The 20,361-nt window shown below is 40.3% G+C and overlaps 1 protein-coding gene and 1 long non-coding RNA gene across 4 annotated transcripts; one reads left to right on the top strand and one right to left on the bottom strand.

The window, feature by feature from the left end:
• Nucleotides 1-234: 234 nt before the first annotated feature.
• Nucleotides 235-9,077, top strand: LOC133582895 (uncharacterized). The gene is made up of 3 exons (XR_009812571.2): nt 235-472; nt 4,855-5,055; nt 7,188-9,077. It is a non-coding gene; the product is annotated as an uncharacterized lncRNA (long non-coding RNA).
• Nucleotides 4,878-18,758, bottom strand: LOC133582863 (uncharacterized). Of its 3 annotated transcripts, none has more exons than XM_061936978.1 (6): nt 18,632-18,758; nt 13,758-14,339; nt 13,590-13,700; nt 12,876-12,937; nt 7,161-7,421; nt 4,878-5,472 (listed from the first exon to the last, which is right to left on the bottom strand). In XM_061936978.1, exons 1-6 carry the CDS (start codon nt 18,639-18,641, stop codon nt 5,449-5,451), a joined length of 1,050 nt encoding a protein of 349 aa, XP_061792962.1. In that variant the 5' UTR covers nt 18,642-18,758; the 3' UTR covers nt 4,878-5,448. The 3 variants fall into 3 exon arrangements, with proteins under 3 accessions (XP_061792962.1, XP_061792945.1, XP_061792954.1); XM_061936961.1 differs by lacking the exon at nt 18,632-18,758 and adding an exon at nt 18,496-18,631; XM_061936970.1 differs by lacking the exons at nt 12,876-12,937; nt 18,632-18,758 and adding an exon at nt 18,496-18,631.
• Between the last annotated feature and the right edge of the window lie 1,603 nt (nt 18,759-20,361).

The raw sequence follows: 20,361 nt of genomic DNA on the forward strand, positions 1-20,361 counted from the left end.
CAAAATTACCTTGCAAACTCCAAGTTTAAGGCACACCCAAAGCTTTTGGCCATAGACAAATTGTTGTCACGTGTATTTACATATTTGTTGTGGTCGGATTTTAGTTTTCCATTCAAAAGTATAATTATTTTTTCCATTCAAAAGTGTTTTGTTTGATGTCGTTCTTTGCGGAGGGATACGTTACTGCTATGACTCCAGCGGAGGGATATGTTACTGCTATGACTCCAGCGGAGGGATACGTTACTGCTATGACTCCAGCGGAGGGATACATTACTGCTATGACTCCAGCGGAGGGATACGTTACTGCTATGACTCCAGCGGAGGACGTGTCTAGGTCGGAGTACCGAGCCCAGTCAGTAAGCTGTATAGTCCCACTTCAGTCCCCCATTGTTTGTATTTAAATTGGAACTAAACCTTCTCAAGCAGCCGTTCTGTTCCAGTCTAATCTCCATTTATGTCTTTGGGCTGGCATGTATGTGAGGGGGATTGACTCTTTTTCTTTAGCCTAGCCTAGCAATACATGTTAGCCTAGCCTAGGAATCAATGTTAGCCTAGCCTAGCAATACATGTTAGCCTAGCCTAGCCTAGAAATCAGTGTTAGCCTAGCAATACATGTTAGCCTAGCCTAGCAATCAATGTTAGCCTAGCATAGCAATCAATGTTAGCCTAGCCTAGCAATAAATGTTAGTCTAGTCTAGCCTAGCAATACATTTTAGCCTAGCCCAGCCTAACAATCAATGTTAGGTAAGGCTAAGCTAAGCTATACTAACATTTATTGCTAGGCGAGGCTAAGCTAAGCTATGCTATCAATGAATGTTAGCATAGCTTAGCCTAGCCTAGCAATGGATGTTAACCGAGCCTAGCAATGAATGTTAGCCTAGCCTAGCAATGAATGTTAACATAGCTTAGCCTAGCAAAGAATGTTAGCCTAATTTAGCAATGAATGTTAGCATATCTTAGCCTAGCAATGAATGTTAGCCTAGCCTAGCAATGAATTTTGGCATTTCTTCGTCTAGCAATGAATTTTAGCCTAGCCTAGCAATGAATGTTAACGTATCTTAGCCTAGCAATGCATGTTAGTATATCTTAGCCTAGCAATGAATGTTATCCTAGCCTAACAATGAATGTTAGCATATCTTAGCCTGGCAATGAATGTTAGCCTAGCCTAGCAATGAAAGTTAGCATATCTTAGCCTGGCAATGAATGTTAGCCTAGCCTAGCAATGAATGTTAGCTTAACCTAGCCATGAATGTTAGCCTAGCTTAGCTTAGCCTAGCCTAGCAGTGAATGTTAGCCTAGCCTAGCAATGAATGTTAGCATAGCTTAGCTTAGCCTAGCCTATCAATGAATGTTAGCATAGCTTAGCCTAACAATGAATGTTAGCCTAGCAATGAATGTTAGCCTAGCAATGAATGTTAGGATAGCTTAGCTTAGCCTAGCTGAGCAATGAATGTTAGCATAGCTTAGCTTAGCCTAGCCTAGCAGTGAATGTTAGCCTAGCCTAGCAATGAATGTTAGCATAGCTTAGCTTAGCCTAGCCTATCAATGAATGTTAGCATAGCTTAGCCTAACAATGAATGTTAGCCTAGCAATGAATGTTAGGATAGCTTAGCTTAGCCTAGCCGAGCAATGAATGTTAGCATAGCTTAGCCTAGCCTAGCAATTAATTTGTTTGCTGAGCATAGCAATGAATGTTAGCATATTTTTAGCTAGCAATGAATGTTAGCCTAGCCTAGCAATGACTGTTAGCATAGCTTAGCCTAGCAATGAATGTTAGCCTAGCTTAGCAATGAATGTTAGCATATCTTAGCCTAGCAATGAATTTTAGCCTAGCCTAGAAATGAATGTTAACATATCTTAGCCTAGCAATGAATGTTAACATATCTTAGCCTAGCAATTAATTTTAGCCTAGCCTAGCAATGAATGTTAACATATCTTAGCCTAGCAATGAATGTTAGCCTAGCCTAGCAATGAATGTTAGCCTAGCCTAGCAATAAATGTTAGCATAGCTTAGCCTAGCAATGAATGTTAGCCTAGCTTAGCAATGAATGTTAGCTTATCTTAGCCTAGCGATGAATCTTAGTCTAGCCTAAGTTAAAGTTAAAGTTAAAGTACCAATGATTGTCACACACACACTAGGTGTGGCGAGATTATTCTCTGCATTTGACCCATCACCCTTGATCACCCCCTGGGAGGTGAGGGGAGCAGTGGGCAGCAGCGGTGGCCGCGCCCGGGAATCATTTTTTGGTGATTTAACCCCCAATTCCAACCCTTGATGCTGAGTGCCAAGCAGGGAGGTAATGGGTCCATTTTTTTATAGTCTTTGGTATGACTCAGCCGGGGTTTGAACTCTCAACCTACCGATCTCAGGGCGGACACTCTAACCACTAGGCCACTGAGTAGCAATGGATGTTAGCATATCTTAGCCTAGCAATGAATGTTAGCCTAGCCTAGAAATGGATGTTAGCATATCTTAGTCTGGCAATGAATGTTAGCCTAGCCTAGCAATGAATGTTAGCTTAGCCTAGCCATGAATGTTAACCTAGCTTAGCTTAGCCTAGCCTAGCAATGAATCTTAGTTTAGCCTAGCCTAGCAATGAATGTTAGCTTAGCTTAGCCTAGCCTAGCAAGGAATGTTAGCCTAGCCTAGCAATGAATGTTAGCATATGTTAGCCTAGCAAAGAATGTTAGCCTAGCAATAAATGTTAGCTTAGCCTAACAATGAATGTTAGCCTAGCCTAGGAATGAATGTTAGCATATCTTAGTCTGGCAATGAATGTTAGCCTAGCTTAGCAATGAATGTTAGCTTAGCCTAGCCATGAATGTTAGCCTAGCTTAGCTTAGCTTAGCCTAGCAATGAATGTTAGCCTAGCCTAGCAATGCAGCTAGCTGCCTAGCCTTCAGCTCAGCAGACGTGGTCTCAGCGTAAAACAAAACAACCGCCAGTCTACTGAAACATTTCCCAGGACTGCTGGCTCGGACACATTCCAGCTTTGTCTTCTTGTAGTTCACTAAATGCTGCTTCCACTCCTGTGCTACGACTGTAAATAACACCAACACAAGTCAGTGTTGTCCTCCTGAGTAAGCCATGAGTTATCTGCCATGCTGGGATCAAACACCTCATTAAACGTCTTTAAGGAGCTTGTAAGCAAGCTAAAAGTCTCATTGAAAGAGTAGGAACTTCTGTCAAAATAAGTATGGCAACAAAAACAAATAATAACAATTGTGCAAAATCCAACACTCCTGACTTTATACATGACATTATCTGCTGATATCTCTATTTTCCTGAAGGAATCAATAAAGTATTATCTGCTTATTGATTTGTTTATTTGAAGAACACAATAAAAGACATTAGTGAAGATGAACATAGAGAGCTACAATAGACTTGTTACCACTAATAGAACATCTGTAGAAGAAGTCAAGCATTTATTTTATTTATTTTGGGAGGACAGACTGGCAGAAAGAAAAATGTATAATTGAAGATATTTATGAACTTTAGCAAAATGATTAATATTATGTTGCAAGCTAACATCTTTACACCATTTCTGGAAGTAAAACTCAAATCCTCCCATTGGATTAGTGACTTCAATTTATCAACACAATCTTGGAAAATGGTCAAACTAGAAACGCCCCTAAATTATCTTTATTAGCGAAACTTAGGTTGTTTTAAATAAGTATATTTTTTGTATTTCTATTTTATTTGTAGGGTTTTTTAAATATATATATATATATATATATAGATATATGTACATATATATATACATATATATATATATATATATATATATATATATATATATATATATATATATATATATATATATATATATATATATATATATATATATATATGTGTGTGTGTGTGTGTGTGTGTGTGTGTTGTCTCTTACTTTACTTTATTTAAAAAAAAAATGTTAGTAGAACGATGTTGATTGCACAACCTAGTAAATAATTGTAATATTTAGATGCATTGGAAGTGCCCTGGTTGGTTAATATATTGTTATTAATATATGCTGGTTATGTGTTAAATTGTTCACTAAAAAGATAAAGAATAATTAAGTTAGCAGGATTCTGTAAATGAACAAGGAAGTCACTTCCACTACTTTGCAAAATAAAAGTTGTTGCACCTTTGTTTTTCCCCCACATGAATGAATATAATGTAGGAATGTAATATACTTATGAGAGTTAAAATCTTTGTATAGCTGTTAAGTAGAGGCAACACATACATCAGCCTGGAACTACTTCTATTTTTCTACTCACTTATGTAAACAATGTACGCAATGTACATAACATATATATATATATATATATATATATATATATATGTCTTAATAAGGTTATCCAAAAAATAGTGCTCGATACCGTAGTAGAGCGCAATATATGTATGTGTGGGGAAAAAAAAATCACAAGACTATTTCATCTCTACAGGCCTGTTTCATGAGGGGGGTACCCTCAATCGTCAAAAAAAAAAAATAAAAAATCTCCTGACGATTGAGGGTACCCCCCTCATGAAACAGGCCTGTAGAGATGAAATAGTCTTGTGATTTTTTTTCCCCACACATACATATATATATATATATATATAGAGACACATATATAGTTTTGATGCACATTAAACACAAATATACTGCGTATATATATATATATATATATATATATATATATATATATATATATATATATATATATATATATATATATATATATATATATATATATATATACATACACACACACATTAAAAACAAAATGGGAATCATCAAGGGAACTAATTGAGCATTTCTTTAATGATGACATTTGTATTTCATGTACTTTTACTGCATTTGTCACCCATGTTAGTTTGTTTACCTGCAGGGGAAAGCTGTTCCTCAGGTGAGATGCATCACTGCACGCTTCCGCCTCATTCCACCCCATAATTACACCATGCCGTGCACCTGGACGAGGTGCGGCGAGGGGTTGCATCATCTCCAGATATGTGGGAGGACCTTCTCTTGACATGACTCAAACTCCTCCACCTGTCGTTTCTACACGTCCAGAGGTGTTACCTTTCCAAAGGTGTGGCAACGTCTCTCCAATTTCCTCTCTGGGCTTATTCACTAAGGTGTGGCAACGTCTCTCCAATTTCCTCTCTGGGCTTATTGAGCAAATACACACCAAACACTGCTGGCCTGCACACTTTATTTGCAGCAGGAACGCCTGCGCTCACACAACATCATCATGGCCGAACCTTGAAATGGGAGGGTCCTATTGCACACGTCACTTCATGCTGATAAACCTCACATCAGGCTGACTAAATATTCAGAGTCCACAGTAGAACCAGCTACTGTCAAAGCCAAGCACCAGCCGGTCCAAGTGGACCCGCCTTACGTCCGCAGCGTGCACCATGACGATGGCGAGGAAACACACAGCTGTGTCCCACGTCTTCCTCATTTGCATATGTGCTTACCATTAGAAGGGATGGTCGGAACAAGCCTGCAAGGAGAGACACAATATTAGGCACACATTTTCAATGGTGTGTGTGTGTGTGTGTGTGTGTGTGTGGGAGTGAGCTGGAGCCTATCCCAGAAGGGTCAGCAGCAAATCACAGGATAGGCCAAGGGTGTCTGGGGGCCACATGGCGTGTGACAGTGAATTACATTTAAATATAGGTCCCCTCATTTATTCCTTTTCTTTTAAGCATACGGTACACTTTTTTTTTTAAACGTCGATTTTACACTAAAAAACTGATCTTTGCCAACATTTTACTGCAAAATAGACGTCTTTTTTTTTTGCAGCATATAAATGCAAAAACCATTTTTAGGGTTAGATGTGGTTCTTCTGGTGTTTACCATGTAGTATTACTCTGAATGGTTGTTACCATGTAGTATTACTCTGAATGGTTGTTACCATGTAGTACTACTCTGAATGGTTGTTACCATGTATTATTACTCTGAATGGTTGTTACCGTGTATTATTACTCTGAATGGTTGTTACCATGTAGTATTACTCTGAGTGGTTGTTACCATGTATTATTACTCTGAATGGTTGTTACCATGTATTATTACTCGGAATGGTTGTTACCATGTAGTATTACTCTGAATGGTTGTTAATGTGTATTATTACTCGGAATGGTTGTTACCATGTATTATTACTCTGAATGGTTGTTACCACATATTATTACTCTGAATGGTTGTTACCATGTAGTATTACTCTGAATGGTTGTTAATGTGTATTATTACTCGGAATGGTTGTTACCATGTATTATTACTCTGAATGGTTGTTACCATGTAGTATTACTCTGAATGGTTGTTACCATGTATTATTACTCAGAATGGTTGTTACCGTGTAGTATTACTCTGAATGGTTGTTAATGTGTATTATTACTCGGAATGGTTGTTACCATGTATTATTACTCTGAATGGTTGTTACCACGTATTATTACTCTGAATGGTTGTTACCACGTATTATTACTCTGAATGGTTGTTACCATGTAGTATTACTCTGAATGGTTGTTACCATGTATTATTACTCTGAATGGTTGTTACCGTGTATTATTACTCTGAATGGTTGTTGCCATGTAGTATTACTCTGAATAGTGTTTATTACTCGGAATGGTTGTTAATGTGTACTACTACTCTGAATGGAAAATGTTTTGGTTTTTTTTACTTTAAAAGTTTGGCTTTTCTTAAAGTGCACAATTTGATGAATAATTTCAAACCAAAGAGTCAAGCTGATATTACTTACAGTAAGAAGGGGATTAATTTACCCGACACATGAAACGTGATGAATTTGGGGGTGTGCACTATCCACTTTAGCCGCCAGATGGCAGTAGAGTGTTGACTATCTTCAAATGTGCTTTGTGGCAATTCCAACTTTGACCACAGCATCAGTTGCTACGTCAAGTGGCGCTTTCCATCATTTTCAGCATTGCAAAATGCATCGTCCTCTCACGAGAGATCCACCCAGAGATGGCCATATGAATCCCTTCCATACTTATTGTGATTTGAACAAATGTTTGGAATGTGATATGAGATGAAGTTGAAAATGAGAAGGTTAGCTCCCGGCTGGCCCTAGGGCCGTGGCTTTGACAGCCGCCATACAGACCAACAAGCAGTCTCTCCAAGTGGCCTAAGGTTCACACCCGCAGCTCTCCAGACCAAGATCTATGAAAAGGGTCTCACCTGTTTGTATTCAAATCTGTCCTGCAGGTAGCGGTCCCCGAGCCCGGTGATGTGTCCGATGTTCTGCCGAGAGAGTCCTGCGATGCGGGCGGTGAAGTCCAGGGTGAAGGCCAGCTGGACCAGCTCCGGCGCCGTTGGCAGGACGGACGTGGGGGTGGGGCGGGGCGAGGCCTCCTTCTCCAGGTAGGCGTCGGCCAACCTCTGGAAGGAGGAGTAGGACATCCCTTGGAAGAATTTCCTCAGGGCTTCGTTGTCTCTTATCTGGAGGGAAACACTTGTTTGTCAAGCAAACTACTTCCTGTTTGTTGCTCTTCAAGGTCCTGAGGAGCTGGGGCCTATCCCACTTTACTTCCTGTGCAAGTCACTGTGCATTTGGTGCCCATTCATGTATATATACATATACACACACATGTACATATACGTATACATACCCCGTTTCCATATGAGTTGGGAAATTGTGTTAGATGTAAATATAAACGGAATACAATGATTTGCAAATCATTTTCAACTCATATTCAGTTGAATATGCTACGAAGACAACATATTTGATGTTCAAACTCATAAACTTTATTTATTTTTTTGCAAATAATAATTAACTTAGAATTTCATGGCTGCAACACGTGCCAAAGTAGTTGGGAAAGGGCATGTTCACCACTGTGTTACATGGCCTTTCCTTTTAACAACACTCAATAAACGTTTGGGAACTGAGGAAACTAATTGTTGAAGCTTTGAAAGTGGAATTCTTTCCCATTCTTGTTTTATGTAGAGCTTCAGTCGTTCAACAGTCCATAGTCTCCACTGTCGTATTTTACGCTTCATAATGCGCCACACAATTTCGATGGGAGTCAGGTCTGGACTACAGGCGGGCCAGGAAAGTACCCACACTCTTTTTTTTAAGAAGCCACGCTGTTGTAACACGTGCTGAATATGGCTTGGCATTGTCTTGCTGAAATAAGCAGGGGCGTCCATGAAAAAGACGGCGCTTAGATGGCAACATATGTTGTTCCAAAACCTGTATGTACCTTTCAGCATTAATGGTGCCTTCACAGATGTGTAAGTTACGCATGCCTTGGGCACTAATGCACCCCCATACCATCACACATGCTGCCTTTTGAACTTTGCGTCGATAACAGTCTGGATGGTTTGCTTCCCCTTTGGTCCGGATGACACGATGTTGAATATTTCCAAAAACAATTTAAAATGTGGACTCGTCAGACCACAGAACACTTTTCCACTTTGCATGAGTCCATCTTAGATGATCTCGGGCCCAGAGAAGCCAGCTGCGTTTCTGGGTGTTGTTGATAAATGGCTTTCGCTTTGCATAGTAGAGCTTTAACTTGCACGTACAGATATAGTGACCAACTGTATTTAGTGACAGTGGTTTTCTGAAGTGTTCCTGAGCCCATGTGGTGATATCCTTTAGAGATTGATGTCGGTTTTTGATACAGTGCCGTCTGAGGGATGAAAGGTCACGGTCATTCAATGTTGGTTTCCGGCCATGCCGCTTACGTGGAGTGATTTCTCCAGATTCTCTGAACCTTTTGATGATATTATGGACCGTAGATGTTGAAATCCCTAAATTTCTTGCAATTGCACTTTGAGAAACGTTGTTCTTGAACTGTTTGACTATTTGCTCACGCAGTTGTGGACAAAGGGGTGTACCTCGCCCCATCCTTTCTTGTGAAAGACTGAGCATTTTTTGGGAAGCTGTTTTTATACCCAATCATGGCACCCACCTGTTCCCAATTAGCCTGCACACCTGTGGGATGTTCCAAATAAGTGTTTGATGAGCATTCCTCAACTTTATCAGTATTTATTGCCACCTTTCCCAACTTCTTTGTCACGTGTTGCTGCCATCAAATTCTAAAGTTAATGATTATTTGCAAAATCAGTTTGAACATCAAATATGTTGTCTTTGTAGCATATTCAACTGAATATGGGTTGAAAATGATTTGCAAAACATTGTATTCCATTTATATTTACATCTAACACAATTTCCCAACTCATATGGAAACGGGGTTTGTATATATACATATTCTGATTCTGATTCTGATATATATATATATATATATATATATATATGTATATATATATATTATATACAGTATATACATTTATATACATATATATATATATATATATGTATATATTAAGGCTGAAACGACGCGACGTCATCGGTTACGTAAATACGTCGACGTCGTTTTTATGCTTCGACGCGTCGCATATTTACGTCACACTGCCGTCATGGCGGAGCGCAAAGCAGATGATGCGAGCGGTGCGAGCGAGGGAAAAAAAGCACGCCAAAAGTCGTCAAAAGTGTGGGAGTATTTCAATAAACAAATGTATATAATTCGGCATTATTTCGGCCAGTCGGCTTATAAAATCAGAGCCGATCAGTTTACGTTCGCGCGCAGGTATAACGCGGCGCGCTCCTGTCTCATCTGCTGGTGCGCGAGCCCGGTAATTAGACCGCTGTGTCAAATCAAGGAGTACAAAAGACGCCAGCGCAGAGTGGAAAAAGGTTTAGTTCATTACAGATAACCCAGAGTTGTGCCAAAAGTATGTAAGATTTAATATTTCTCTTCGTGGGTGTGGCGCACCTGTTGCGCTGGTGAGATGGGAGGGGGGGTTGTGTGCATGTAGCGTGCTTAGTCTGGAGGCTAAATACACACAGTGTGTTATGTAACTGTTGTTTAGTGTTGATATTCTTTGCTTAGTTTGATAAATGTTGGAGCAGTTTGCTTCATCAGGAGGGTGAAGTCGCTCAATTTAAAGTGTTGGATTTAACTGTGTTGGTGAGGGCGTAGAAAAAGGGGCATTTTTCTACCAGTAGACAGCGTTTAAGATTGAGTGTTTCACTGCTAAATTAATAATATATTTATATTGAATATGGATTTTAAATATGTATCTAAATAGGTGGTTAATTGGTTAGGTATTTATGTATTTGCATATTGGGTTTTCTGTTGCATTTATCTATTGTGTTTCTGGTGTTAAATGTATTTTATATGTATCTTGGTGCATTTATGTTGAGACAATTTATTTAAAATCTGTTTTAACTTAAAGGGAAAAGATGTGTCCATTTTCTTGCACTTGTTTAATGGTTAAGAGTTTGATAGCTAATTAATAGTTGTAAATTATGGGATTGATAATTGATTGATTTTTTACAGCATGTTAATCTTGTGGTGTTTTGTCCTTAAAGGTTTTTCACCTACTAAAGAAGCTAAAGGCTACCAAAGGCTACTAAAGACAGCTAATGACAGCTAAAGAAACTAAAGTCTATTAACACTGCTAAAGACTGCTAAAAAGACTAAAGAAGAAAAAAGAAGCTGTTTCTTGGTTGGAAAAACTGTTGCAAACTAAAGGAAAATAAAAGGAAAAAGTAACTACGGTCTGGTCTTTTGAGTGAAATCCAGAAGCCACATTCAGCATTGGTACATCCCTTCAAGTGTGGGATAAGCACAGCGAAAAAAGCAAAACACTTGACAGTTGTTGTATGCACACTGTGTCGAGCGGAAATGGCCTATCATAGCAGCACAACGGCTATGAAGGAACATTTGAAAAGAAAACACCCGACAGCGTTCTTGCCATCACCATCAACTAGTCAATCGTCCGCGTGAGTATACATTGTCATCATTACACAAAATCATGAATGTGTCATTTGTATCTGCGTTGTAAATTCATAAACTAAAACACTGTTTCGCTCTGAGAGGCGCGTTTGGCATGCCTGTTCAGTGTTTACAAAGACGCGCTCCTCTTTAACGCTAACGTTAATTAGTTGTGCAAATACCTTTTACAACATTAACAGTTACATATACTATGTACAAACCAACAATTAACTTTCACTTTAATCATACTATCATTGTTGTGTTATTAAGCAAAATAAGCAATACTTTTACTTTTGTTGAAATGTTTACACTGTTACAGAATATTTCGTTTTGCACTTTTTTGTATTGGATGTTTATCTTTATTTTTGCACATTTTAAAGCAAAATAAGCAATACTTTTACTTTAGAAATGCTTATACTATTGCAGAATATTAAGATTTGCACTGGATGTTTACTTTTATATTTGCACATTAAAAAGCAAATAAGCTACTTTTAATTTTGTTAAATGTTAAAAGTTTTAAATGTTTACATTGTTACAGAATATTTTGTCATGTTGTTGTCAATGTTGACTGAGTGGCCATACTTTTTTTTTTGTATATAAAAGTCATGCCTTTTGAAAAAACTGGCCAACATTTATTTTTTCATCTTCATTTTAAATAAAAAAAATAATCGGTAAAAGGAAAAATAATCTATAGATTAATCGAAAAAATAATCTATAGATTAACCGATTAATCGAAAAAATAATCTATAGATTAATCGATAGAAAAATAATCGTTAGCTGCAGCCTTAGTATATATACATATATATATATATATATTATGTTTATATACATATATATATATATATACATACATACATATATATATATATCAGAATCAGAAGTACTTTATATATATATGTGTGTGTATATATATATATATATATATATATATATGTGTGTGTGTGTATATATGTATATATATATATATACATATATGTGTGTATATATATATATATATATATATATATATATATATATATATATATCAGAATCAGAAATACTTTATATATGTATGTGTATATATATATATATATATACACACACACACACACACACACACACACACACACACACACACACACACACACACACACACACACACACACACACACACACACACACACACATATACACATACATATACTGTATATATATACACACACACACATATATATATATATATACATATACATACATACATACAATTATACAGTATATACACATGCATACATGAAGGTATTATTAGTTGTTTTATATTGAACAGTGATATTGATGAACATCCCCTTTCTTTCCCAAAGTTCCCTGCAGGGATCTTCCATATGTGAAGATGAGAAGTGGACAGGTGGTAACACCTATTTGGGTTTAAAAGGGTTAAGAAGCCTGCATTAGAGTACAAAACATGCCATAAATTGATTTCAAGTTTGATTAAAAGCGTATAAAAATATAAAAATGTTGCAATAAGAAGTCGGGCTCCAAAAAGATTGTGTTGAGAACAACAGTTGGTCTTTGAAAATGGAAGTTACACACAAAGTGTCAGAAAGTGCACATTTTCAGCAGAGAACAAACTGTTGGACTGCACAAACATAACCTAAAGTCTACATTCCAGTCTGTCTGGGGACTGTTGGAAACCTGATCAGGCTCAGGTGCGCGGGACATCATGGCAACACAACACCTGTCAATCATGGCCACACATTGAAGGACCACAACACAACAGTGTGACCTGTCAATCATGGCCACACAATGAAGGACCAAAACACAACAGTTTGAGCTGTCAATCGTGGCCACACAATGAAGGAGATGTAGTGTTTGGTGTTCCTTCTTCTTCACAACAACAACAACAACTGGACCAACGTGTGTCCTTCTAAAGTAACAAACAACTCTCCACCAATCAACTGTCTGCACTTTGTTGACTTTTCAGCTGTGTTATTGACGGCTTTGGTAGACTTTACGATTCCTCCCTAAGTAGTTAAAGGACCAACGCCTGTTGGACTTTGTACTTTGGACTGGGACGACTTGGAACCTGATAGATCCTAGAAGTGTTTATATGCCTATGAGCAATGTTAGCACTCACCTTGACATCGATAGCGTCACCCTGCTCCTTTGTCAAGGCGATGATTCTGTCAATGACTTCCTCTGATGGGGAACAAGTGAGGTTCAGTCTGTTTACCAATAGAAGGATACATGAAACACCACCTACATACCAATAGAAGGATACATGAAACATCACCTACATACCAATAGAAGGATACATGAAACACCACCTACATACCAATAGAAGGATACATGAAACACCACCTACATACCAATAGAAGGATACATGAAACACCACCTACATACCAATAGAAGGATACATGAAACACCACCTACATATCAATAGAAGGATACATGAAACACCACCTACATACCAATAGAAGGATACATGAAACACCACCTACATACCAATAGAAGGATACATGAAACACCATACATGCTAAACTATGTAAACATCCAGAGTTTAACTTTGTCTTGTCACTAACAAATCATTTTCTACGTCATTTTGTCCTAAATTCAACACTTTCAGGCCAACAAATGTGTAAATGAAGTAAAAAGACCAACACTCCAGAAGGTATGACATGATTAGCAGATAAGAAGGTATGAGTATTGGTGGTAGTTGTCAGTGGTGAAGTTGTTGATTTTGGTCATGGAATTTCAGTAACAGGTTTTAGAGAAGTCCTAAAAAGTGCAGAGAAACAAGTGTAGGAACCCTGTCGGTGTAAATGTGTCATGGTGTCGGTACTGTACTTACCATCTGACAAGGTCACCACCTCCTCATTCTCCTTGACCTCATTGAGAATCTTTTCCAGTTCTTCGGACACCTTCTCGTAGTAGGAGTAGGTGGGTTCCACGCTCACAACAGCTGCAAATCAAGGAGGAGATGTTAGCAAAGCACATGATAGGGTCTACCCAGGCGTACCTTCTACTCCGGTGATGTCCGCAGGGTTGGGCTCCTCTCTGCTGAATTGAATCAAGGACAGACGTCTCTTAGAGAACCTTCTTTTTATTGATCTCCTCCTTGAGGACTTCTTCCTTTGGAGTGGAGGGGAAGCAGGCAGGCAGGCGGTGGCGATGGTCAAGTCTTCATCCACTGAAGACGCCTCAGGAATGTCTAAGGCGTCCTCGTCTTTATCCTCAATAGTCCTCCTGGAGAACAGACCAATGAAGGTCTTCCACAAGGAAGGTTTTTTGTTCTTTCTGGACTTCTTGCTCAGCTTGTCATCAGGCTGTGTCTCCGGTCGGTCCAAAGGTTCAGTGGAAAACACGTGGTCGTTCAGTCCCTCAGTGGAGTGGAGGAAAGGGTCGCTGGAGTGTCTTCTGTGTCTTTTGGATAAAGTCACCCACTTGGCTTGGCGCTCGCAAGGCTTGGTGTCCAGAGAGCCATCGTCGAAGCTGAGGCTGCGTTTGACGTAGACCTCCAGCAGACGCCGTGTGTCATTGGGCGCCACCAGAAGCAGCTGAGGGGACTGGGAGTCCATGTTAGGCACCTGGGAGCACAGGACTGCCACAAACATTTGACTTTAAGCCAACTTCTACAATCATTCAAGCTAAAACTGTTTGAACAAATAAATGACGCGCGTTCAAGTCATACTTTTAAAAAAATCTTAATTTTGACTATAAAATTGCATTGCGACAAAATATTGTCACAAATGTATCTTAAAGACCTCCATGAAAAATAAAAACGAAGGACCCAGATTTCCCTTGCCCGGACATGGGTCACTGGGGCCCCCCTCTGGAGCCAGGCCCGGAGGTAGGGCACGATGGCGAGCGCCTGGTGGCCGGGCCTGTCCCCATGAAGCCCGGCCAGGCACAGCCCGAAAAGGCAACGTGGGTCCCCATAGCAGGGGCCATAGAGGTCGGGTGCAATGTGAGCTGGGCGGCAGCCGAAGGCAGGGCACTTGGCGGTCCGATCCTCGGCGACAAAAGCTAGCTCTTGGGACGTGGAACGTCACCTCCCTGGGGGGTAAGGAGCCTGAGCTAGTGCGCGGGGGAGAAGTTCCTGCTAGATATAGTCGGACACACTTTGACGCACAGCAAGGGCTCTGGAACCAGTTCTCTCGAGAGGGGCTGGACTCTCTTCCACTCTGGCGTTGCCAGCAGTGAGAGGTGATGGGCTGGGGTGGCAATTCTTGTTTCACCCCCGGCTCAGAGCCTGCACGTTGGAGGTCAACCCAGTGGACAAGAGGGTAGCTTCCCTCCGCCTTCGGGTGGGGGGACGGGTCCTGACTGTTGTTTGCGTTTACGCGCCAAACAGCAGCTCAGAGTACCCACCCTTTTTGGATTCACTCGAGGGAGTACTTGAGAGTGCTTCCCCGGGTGATTCCCTCGTTCTACTGGGTGACTACAACGCTCATATTGGCAACGACAGGGAAACCTGGAGAGGCGTGATTGGGAAGAATGGCTGCCCGGATATGAACCCGAGTTGTGTTTTGTTATTAGACTTTTGTGCTCGTCACAGATTGTTCATAACAAACACCATGTTCAAACATAAGGGTGTCCATATGTGCACTTGGCACCAGGACACCCTAGGCCACAGTTCCATGGTCGACTATGTAGTTGTGTCATCGGATTTGTAGTCTCATGTTTTGGACACTCGGGTGAAGAGAGGAGCGTAGCTTTCTACCGATCACCACCTGGTGGTGAGTTGGCTGGGATGGTGGGGGAGGATGCCGGACAGACCTGGCAGGCCCAAACGCATTGTGAGGGTCTGCTGGGAACGCCCAGCAGACTCTCCTGTCAGAGAGAGTTTCAATTCCCGCCTCCGGAAGAACTTTGAACATGTCACTAGGGAGGTGCTGGACATTGAGTCATGTTCCATATATGTTCCGTACCTCTATTGTCGAGGCGGCCAATTGGAGCTGTGGCCGCAAGGTGGTTGGTGCCTGTCGTGGCGGTAATCCTAGAACCCGCTGGTGGCAGCGGTGAGGGATGCCGTCAACCTGAAGAAATAGTCCTATTGGGTTCTATTGGCTCATAGGACTCCGGAGGCAGCAGACAGGTACCGAAAGGCCAAGCGGTGTGCGGCTTCAGCAGTCGCGGAGGCAAAAACTCGGACATGGGAGGAGTTCGGGGAAGCCATAGAAAACGACTTCCAGATGACTTCGAAGCGATTCTGGACCACCATCCGCTGCCTCAGGAAAGGGAAGCAGTGCAATGTCAACACCGTGTGTGGTGGGGATGGTGTTCTGCTTACATCGACTGCGGATGTTGTGGGTCGGTGGAGGGAATACTTCGAAGACCTCCTCAATCCTACCAACACATCTTCCTAAGAGGAAACAGTGCCTGGGGCATCTGTGGTGGGCTCTCCTATTTCTGGGGCTGAGGTTGCTGAGGTAGTTAAAAAGCTCCTCGGTGGCAAGGCCCCGGGGGTGGATGAGATCCGCCCAGAGTTCCTTAAGGCTCTGGATGCTGTGGGGCTGTCTGGGTTGACAAGACTCTGCAACATCGCGTGGACATCGGGGGCAGTACCTCTGGATTGGCAGACTGGGGTGGTGGTTCCTATCTTTAAGAAGGGGAACCAGAGGGTGTGTTCCAACTATCGTGGGATCACACTCCTCAGCCTTCCCGGTAAGGTGTATTCAAGTGTACTGGAGAGGAGGCTACGCCGGATAGTCGAACCTCGGATTCAGGAGGAACAGTGTGGTTTTCGTCCTGGTCGTGGAACTGTGGACCAGCTCTATACTCTCGGCAGGGTCCTTGAGGGTGCATGGGAGTTTGCCCAACCAGTCTACATGTGCTTTGTGGACTTGAAGAAGGTATTCGATCGTGTACCCCCGGGAAGTCCTGTGGGGAGTGCTCAGAGATTATGTGGTAACAGACTGTCTGATTGTGGCGGTCTGCTCCCTATATGATCAGTGTCAGAGCTTGGTCCGCATTGCCGGCAGTAAGATGGACCCGTTTCCAGTGAGGGTTGGAATCCGCCAAGGCTGCCCTTTGTCACCGATTCTGTTCATAACTTTTATGGACCGAATTTCTAGGCGCAGTCAGGGTGTCGGTGGCTGGAGGATTAGGTCTCTGCTTTTTGCATATGATGTTGTCTGGCCAACATCTTCAGCTCTCACGGGATCGGTTCGCAGCCGAGTGTGAAGCGACTGGGATGGGAATCAGCACCTCCAAGTCCGAGTCCATGGTTCTCTTCCGGAAAAGGGTCGAGTGCCATCTCCGGGTTGGGGAGAAGATCTTGCCCCAAGTGGAGGAGTTCAAATACCTCGGAGTCTTGTTCACGAGTGGGGGAAGAGTGGATCGTGAGGTCGACAGGCGGATCGGTGCGACGTCTTCAGTAATGCGGGTGCTGTATCGATCCGTTGTGGTGAAGAAGGAGCTGAGCCGGAAGGCAAAGCTCTCAATTTACCAGTCGATCTACGTTCCCACCCTCACTTATGGTCATGAGCTTTGGGTTATGACCGAAAGGACAAGATCACGGGGGCAAGTGGCCGAAATTAGTTTCCTCCGCTGGGTGGCGGGTCTCTCCCTTAGAGATAGGGTGAGAAGCTCTGTCATCAGGGAGGAGCTCAAACTAAAGCCGCTGCTCCTCCACATGGAGAGGAGCCAGATAAGGTGGTTCGGGCATCTGATCAGGATGCTACCCGAACGCCTTTCTAGGGCCTCCGGTAGGAGGCCACGGGAAAGACCCAGGACATGTTGGGAAGACTATGTCTCCCGGCTGGCCTAGGAACGCCTCGGGATCCCCCGGGAGGAGCTGGACGAAGTGGCTGGGGAGAGGGAAGTCTGGGCTTCACTGCTTAGGCTGCTGCCCCTGCGACCCGACCTCTGATAAGCCGAAGAAGATGGATGGATGGATGAACAAAATATTGGGGTCTTTTTTAAAGTGAATTTGAACTATGCATGCAAGTAATTTACTGTGATTAATCAAAATGCATTCATTTGATTAATTAAAAACATATTATGGTACCTCAAACCAACATCTTGTAATTGTTTTTTTTTAATCATTTATATATTAAAAAAAAAATCATAATAAAAAAAAAAATTATATACATGTACATATATGTATATATATATATATATATATATATATATATATATATATATATATATATATATATATATACACATTAGAACAGCACCTTATCATTGCAATTCATGTGTTGCTATTTTTCTAAAATATGCCAATCATACAAAATGTTTTGATGTTATTGATTATATTAATTTAAAACAAAAATAAATGAGGTTGACCTTTGAATTATTGCAAATTCATCCAAATAGTCACCCAAACAATATACATTTTCTTCATTTCCTAATTTAGATAAATAAATTATTTATGGCTTAATTTATTATTATAACTCAGTCATTTGACATTCTTTTGTCTTTTGTGCATTTTAAGAAAAACTAAATGAATTTACCACCTTTTTGTTTGAATTCTTTCTCAGTTTTCATTTCTTTTTATAATGTGTGCATATTGTCTTGAATTAACAACGATTGTCTTTGAGTCCATTTGAAGAAGAAAGAAGTTGACATGTGGCGTCAAACTTCTGCAATATTTTTCAGTATTGAACCACACGTGTGTTGTGTGAGTAACTAGTTGTATTTGACGTGTGAATAACTAGTTGTATTTGATGTGTGAGTAACTGAATATATTTGATGTGTGAGTAACTAGTTGTATGTGCGAGGACAAGAAGGTGACATAAATATTGACTCACGTGAAGAAGCGGTAGAAATGGATGGATGAAGAAGTTTGTCCAGCAGCAGAAGAAAAAGAAGAAAAGTGTTTTCTCTGTGCGCTGCTTGCAGAGTGAAAGACACAGAATGAGGAAGTTGCAAGAACATCTTCCTTACCTGCAGTCATGTGACGTCACCGCCGCCCACACGGGGCCTGCAAGTTATGGAAAAACACCTGCGCTGCTCACACACTCACACACACACTCCATGTCACACACACACTTCATGTCACACACACACTCCCTGTCACACACACACTTCATGTCACACACACACTCCCTGTCACACAGGAAGTCTTCTGGCTGGACAGGAAGTACAATCCCTGGTTATTTCACCGAGAAAGTTGGAAGTCGTATCTGCAGATGAGTTTTATTCAACCAGATAGAAATGTTGATTGTGTGCAGATACACTCCACATCATAATAATAATAACAATAATAATAATTAAAAAAAAAAAAAAAAAAACAATAATAGTAAGTATTGACAATATCAGGATTCATGTCTGAACTTCTAGAAACACTTTTTTTAAAAGGATGCAGAGCAAAACTATAAAAAAAAACTCAAAGAAAGACTTTTGAAAAAGAATACAAATATTTGCATATTAAAGAATGAGTGACATGTGACATACGGTGTTCACATGACACAGAATGAGTATAAACATACGGTGTTCACATGACATAGAATGAGTATAAACATACGGTATTCACATGCCACAGAATGAATATAAACATACGGTGTTCACGTGACACAGAATGAGTGTAAACATAAGGTGTTCACGTGACAGAATGAGTATAAACATACGGTGTTCACATGACACAGAATGAGTATAAACATACGGTGTTCACATGACGCAGAATGAGTATAAACATACGGTGTTCACATGACACAGAATGAGTATAAACATACGGTGTTCACATGACACAGAATGAGTATAAACATGCGGTGTTCACATGACACAGAATGAGTATAAACATAAGGTGTTCACGTGACACAGAATGAGTATAAACATACGGTGTTCACATGACACAGAATGAGTATAAACATACGATGTTCACATGACGCAGAATGAGTATAAACATACGGTGTTCACATGACACAGAATGAGTATAAACATATGGTGTTCACATGACGCAGAATGAGTATAAACATACGGTGTTCAGAATGCTGAAAATCACAATATCTGAGATGGTTTATCCATGAGCTAATGTGTCATCATTGAATGAAGACCACCTTGTCAGATGAATCTCTGCCACAATGTCTGATATCATTTATCCATGAATTCATTATTATGTGTTAGGTATTTCATAAATACTACAATAACTGATATCATTTATCCATGAATTCATTATTAAGTGTTAGGTATTACATGAACACTACAATGTCTGATATCATTTATCTATGAATTCATTATTATGTGTTAGATATTTCATGAATACTACAATGTCTGATATCATTGATCCATGAATTCATTATTATGTGTTAGGTATTTCATGAATACTACAGTGTCTGATATCATGTATCCATGAATTCATTATTAAGTGTTAGGTATTTCATGAACACTACAATGTCTGATATCAATTATCCATCTATTCATTATTATGTGTTAGGTATTTAATGAATACTACAATGTCTAATATCATTTATCCATGAATTCATTATTATGTGTTAGGTATATCATGAATATTACAGTGTCTGATATCATTTATCCATTAATTCATTATTAAGTGTTCGGTATTTCATGAATACTACAGTGTCTGATATCATTTATCCATGAATTCATTATTATGTGTTAGGTATTTCATGAATACTACAATGTCTGATATCATTTATCCATCAATTCATTATTAT

The sequence above is a fragment of the Nerophis lumbriciformis genome, linkage group LG03, assembly GCF_033978685.3.
Source record: "Nerophis lumbriciformis linkage group LG03, RoL_Nlum_v2.1, whole genome shotgun sequence".
Lineage (NCBI taxonomy): Eukaryota > Metazoa > Chordata > Actinopteri > Syngnathiformes > Syngnathidae > Nerophis > Nerophis lumbriciformis.

Coding starts and splice junctions, on each gene's coding strand:
- LOC133582863 (XM_061936961.1), bottom strand. CDS start 18,622: ATGTTCTTGCAACTTCCTCATTCTGTGTCTTTCACTCTGCAAGCAGCG. Junction 13,701..13,757: donor GGACATCACCGGAGTAGAAG/GTACGCCTGGGT, acceptor CTTGATTTGCAG/CTGTTGTGAGCGTGGAACCC. Junction 12,938..13,589: donor GGTGGTGACCTTGTCAGATG/GTAAGTACAGTA, acceptor GTTCCCCATCAG/AGGAAGTCATTGACAGAATC.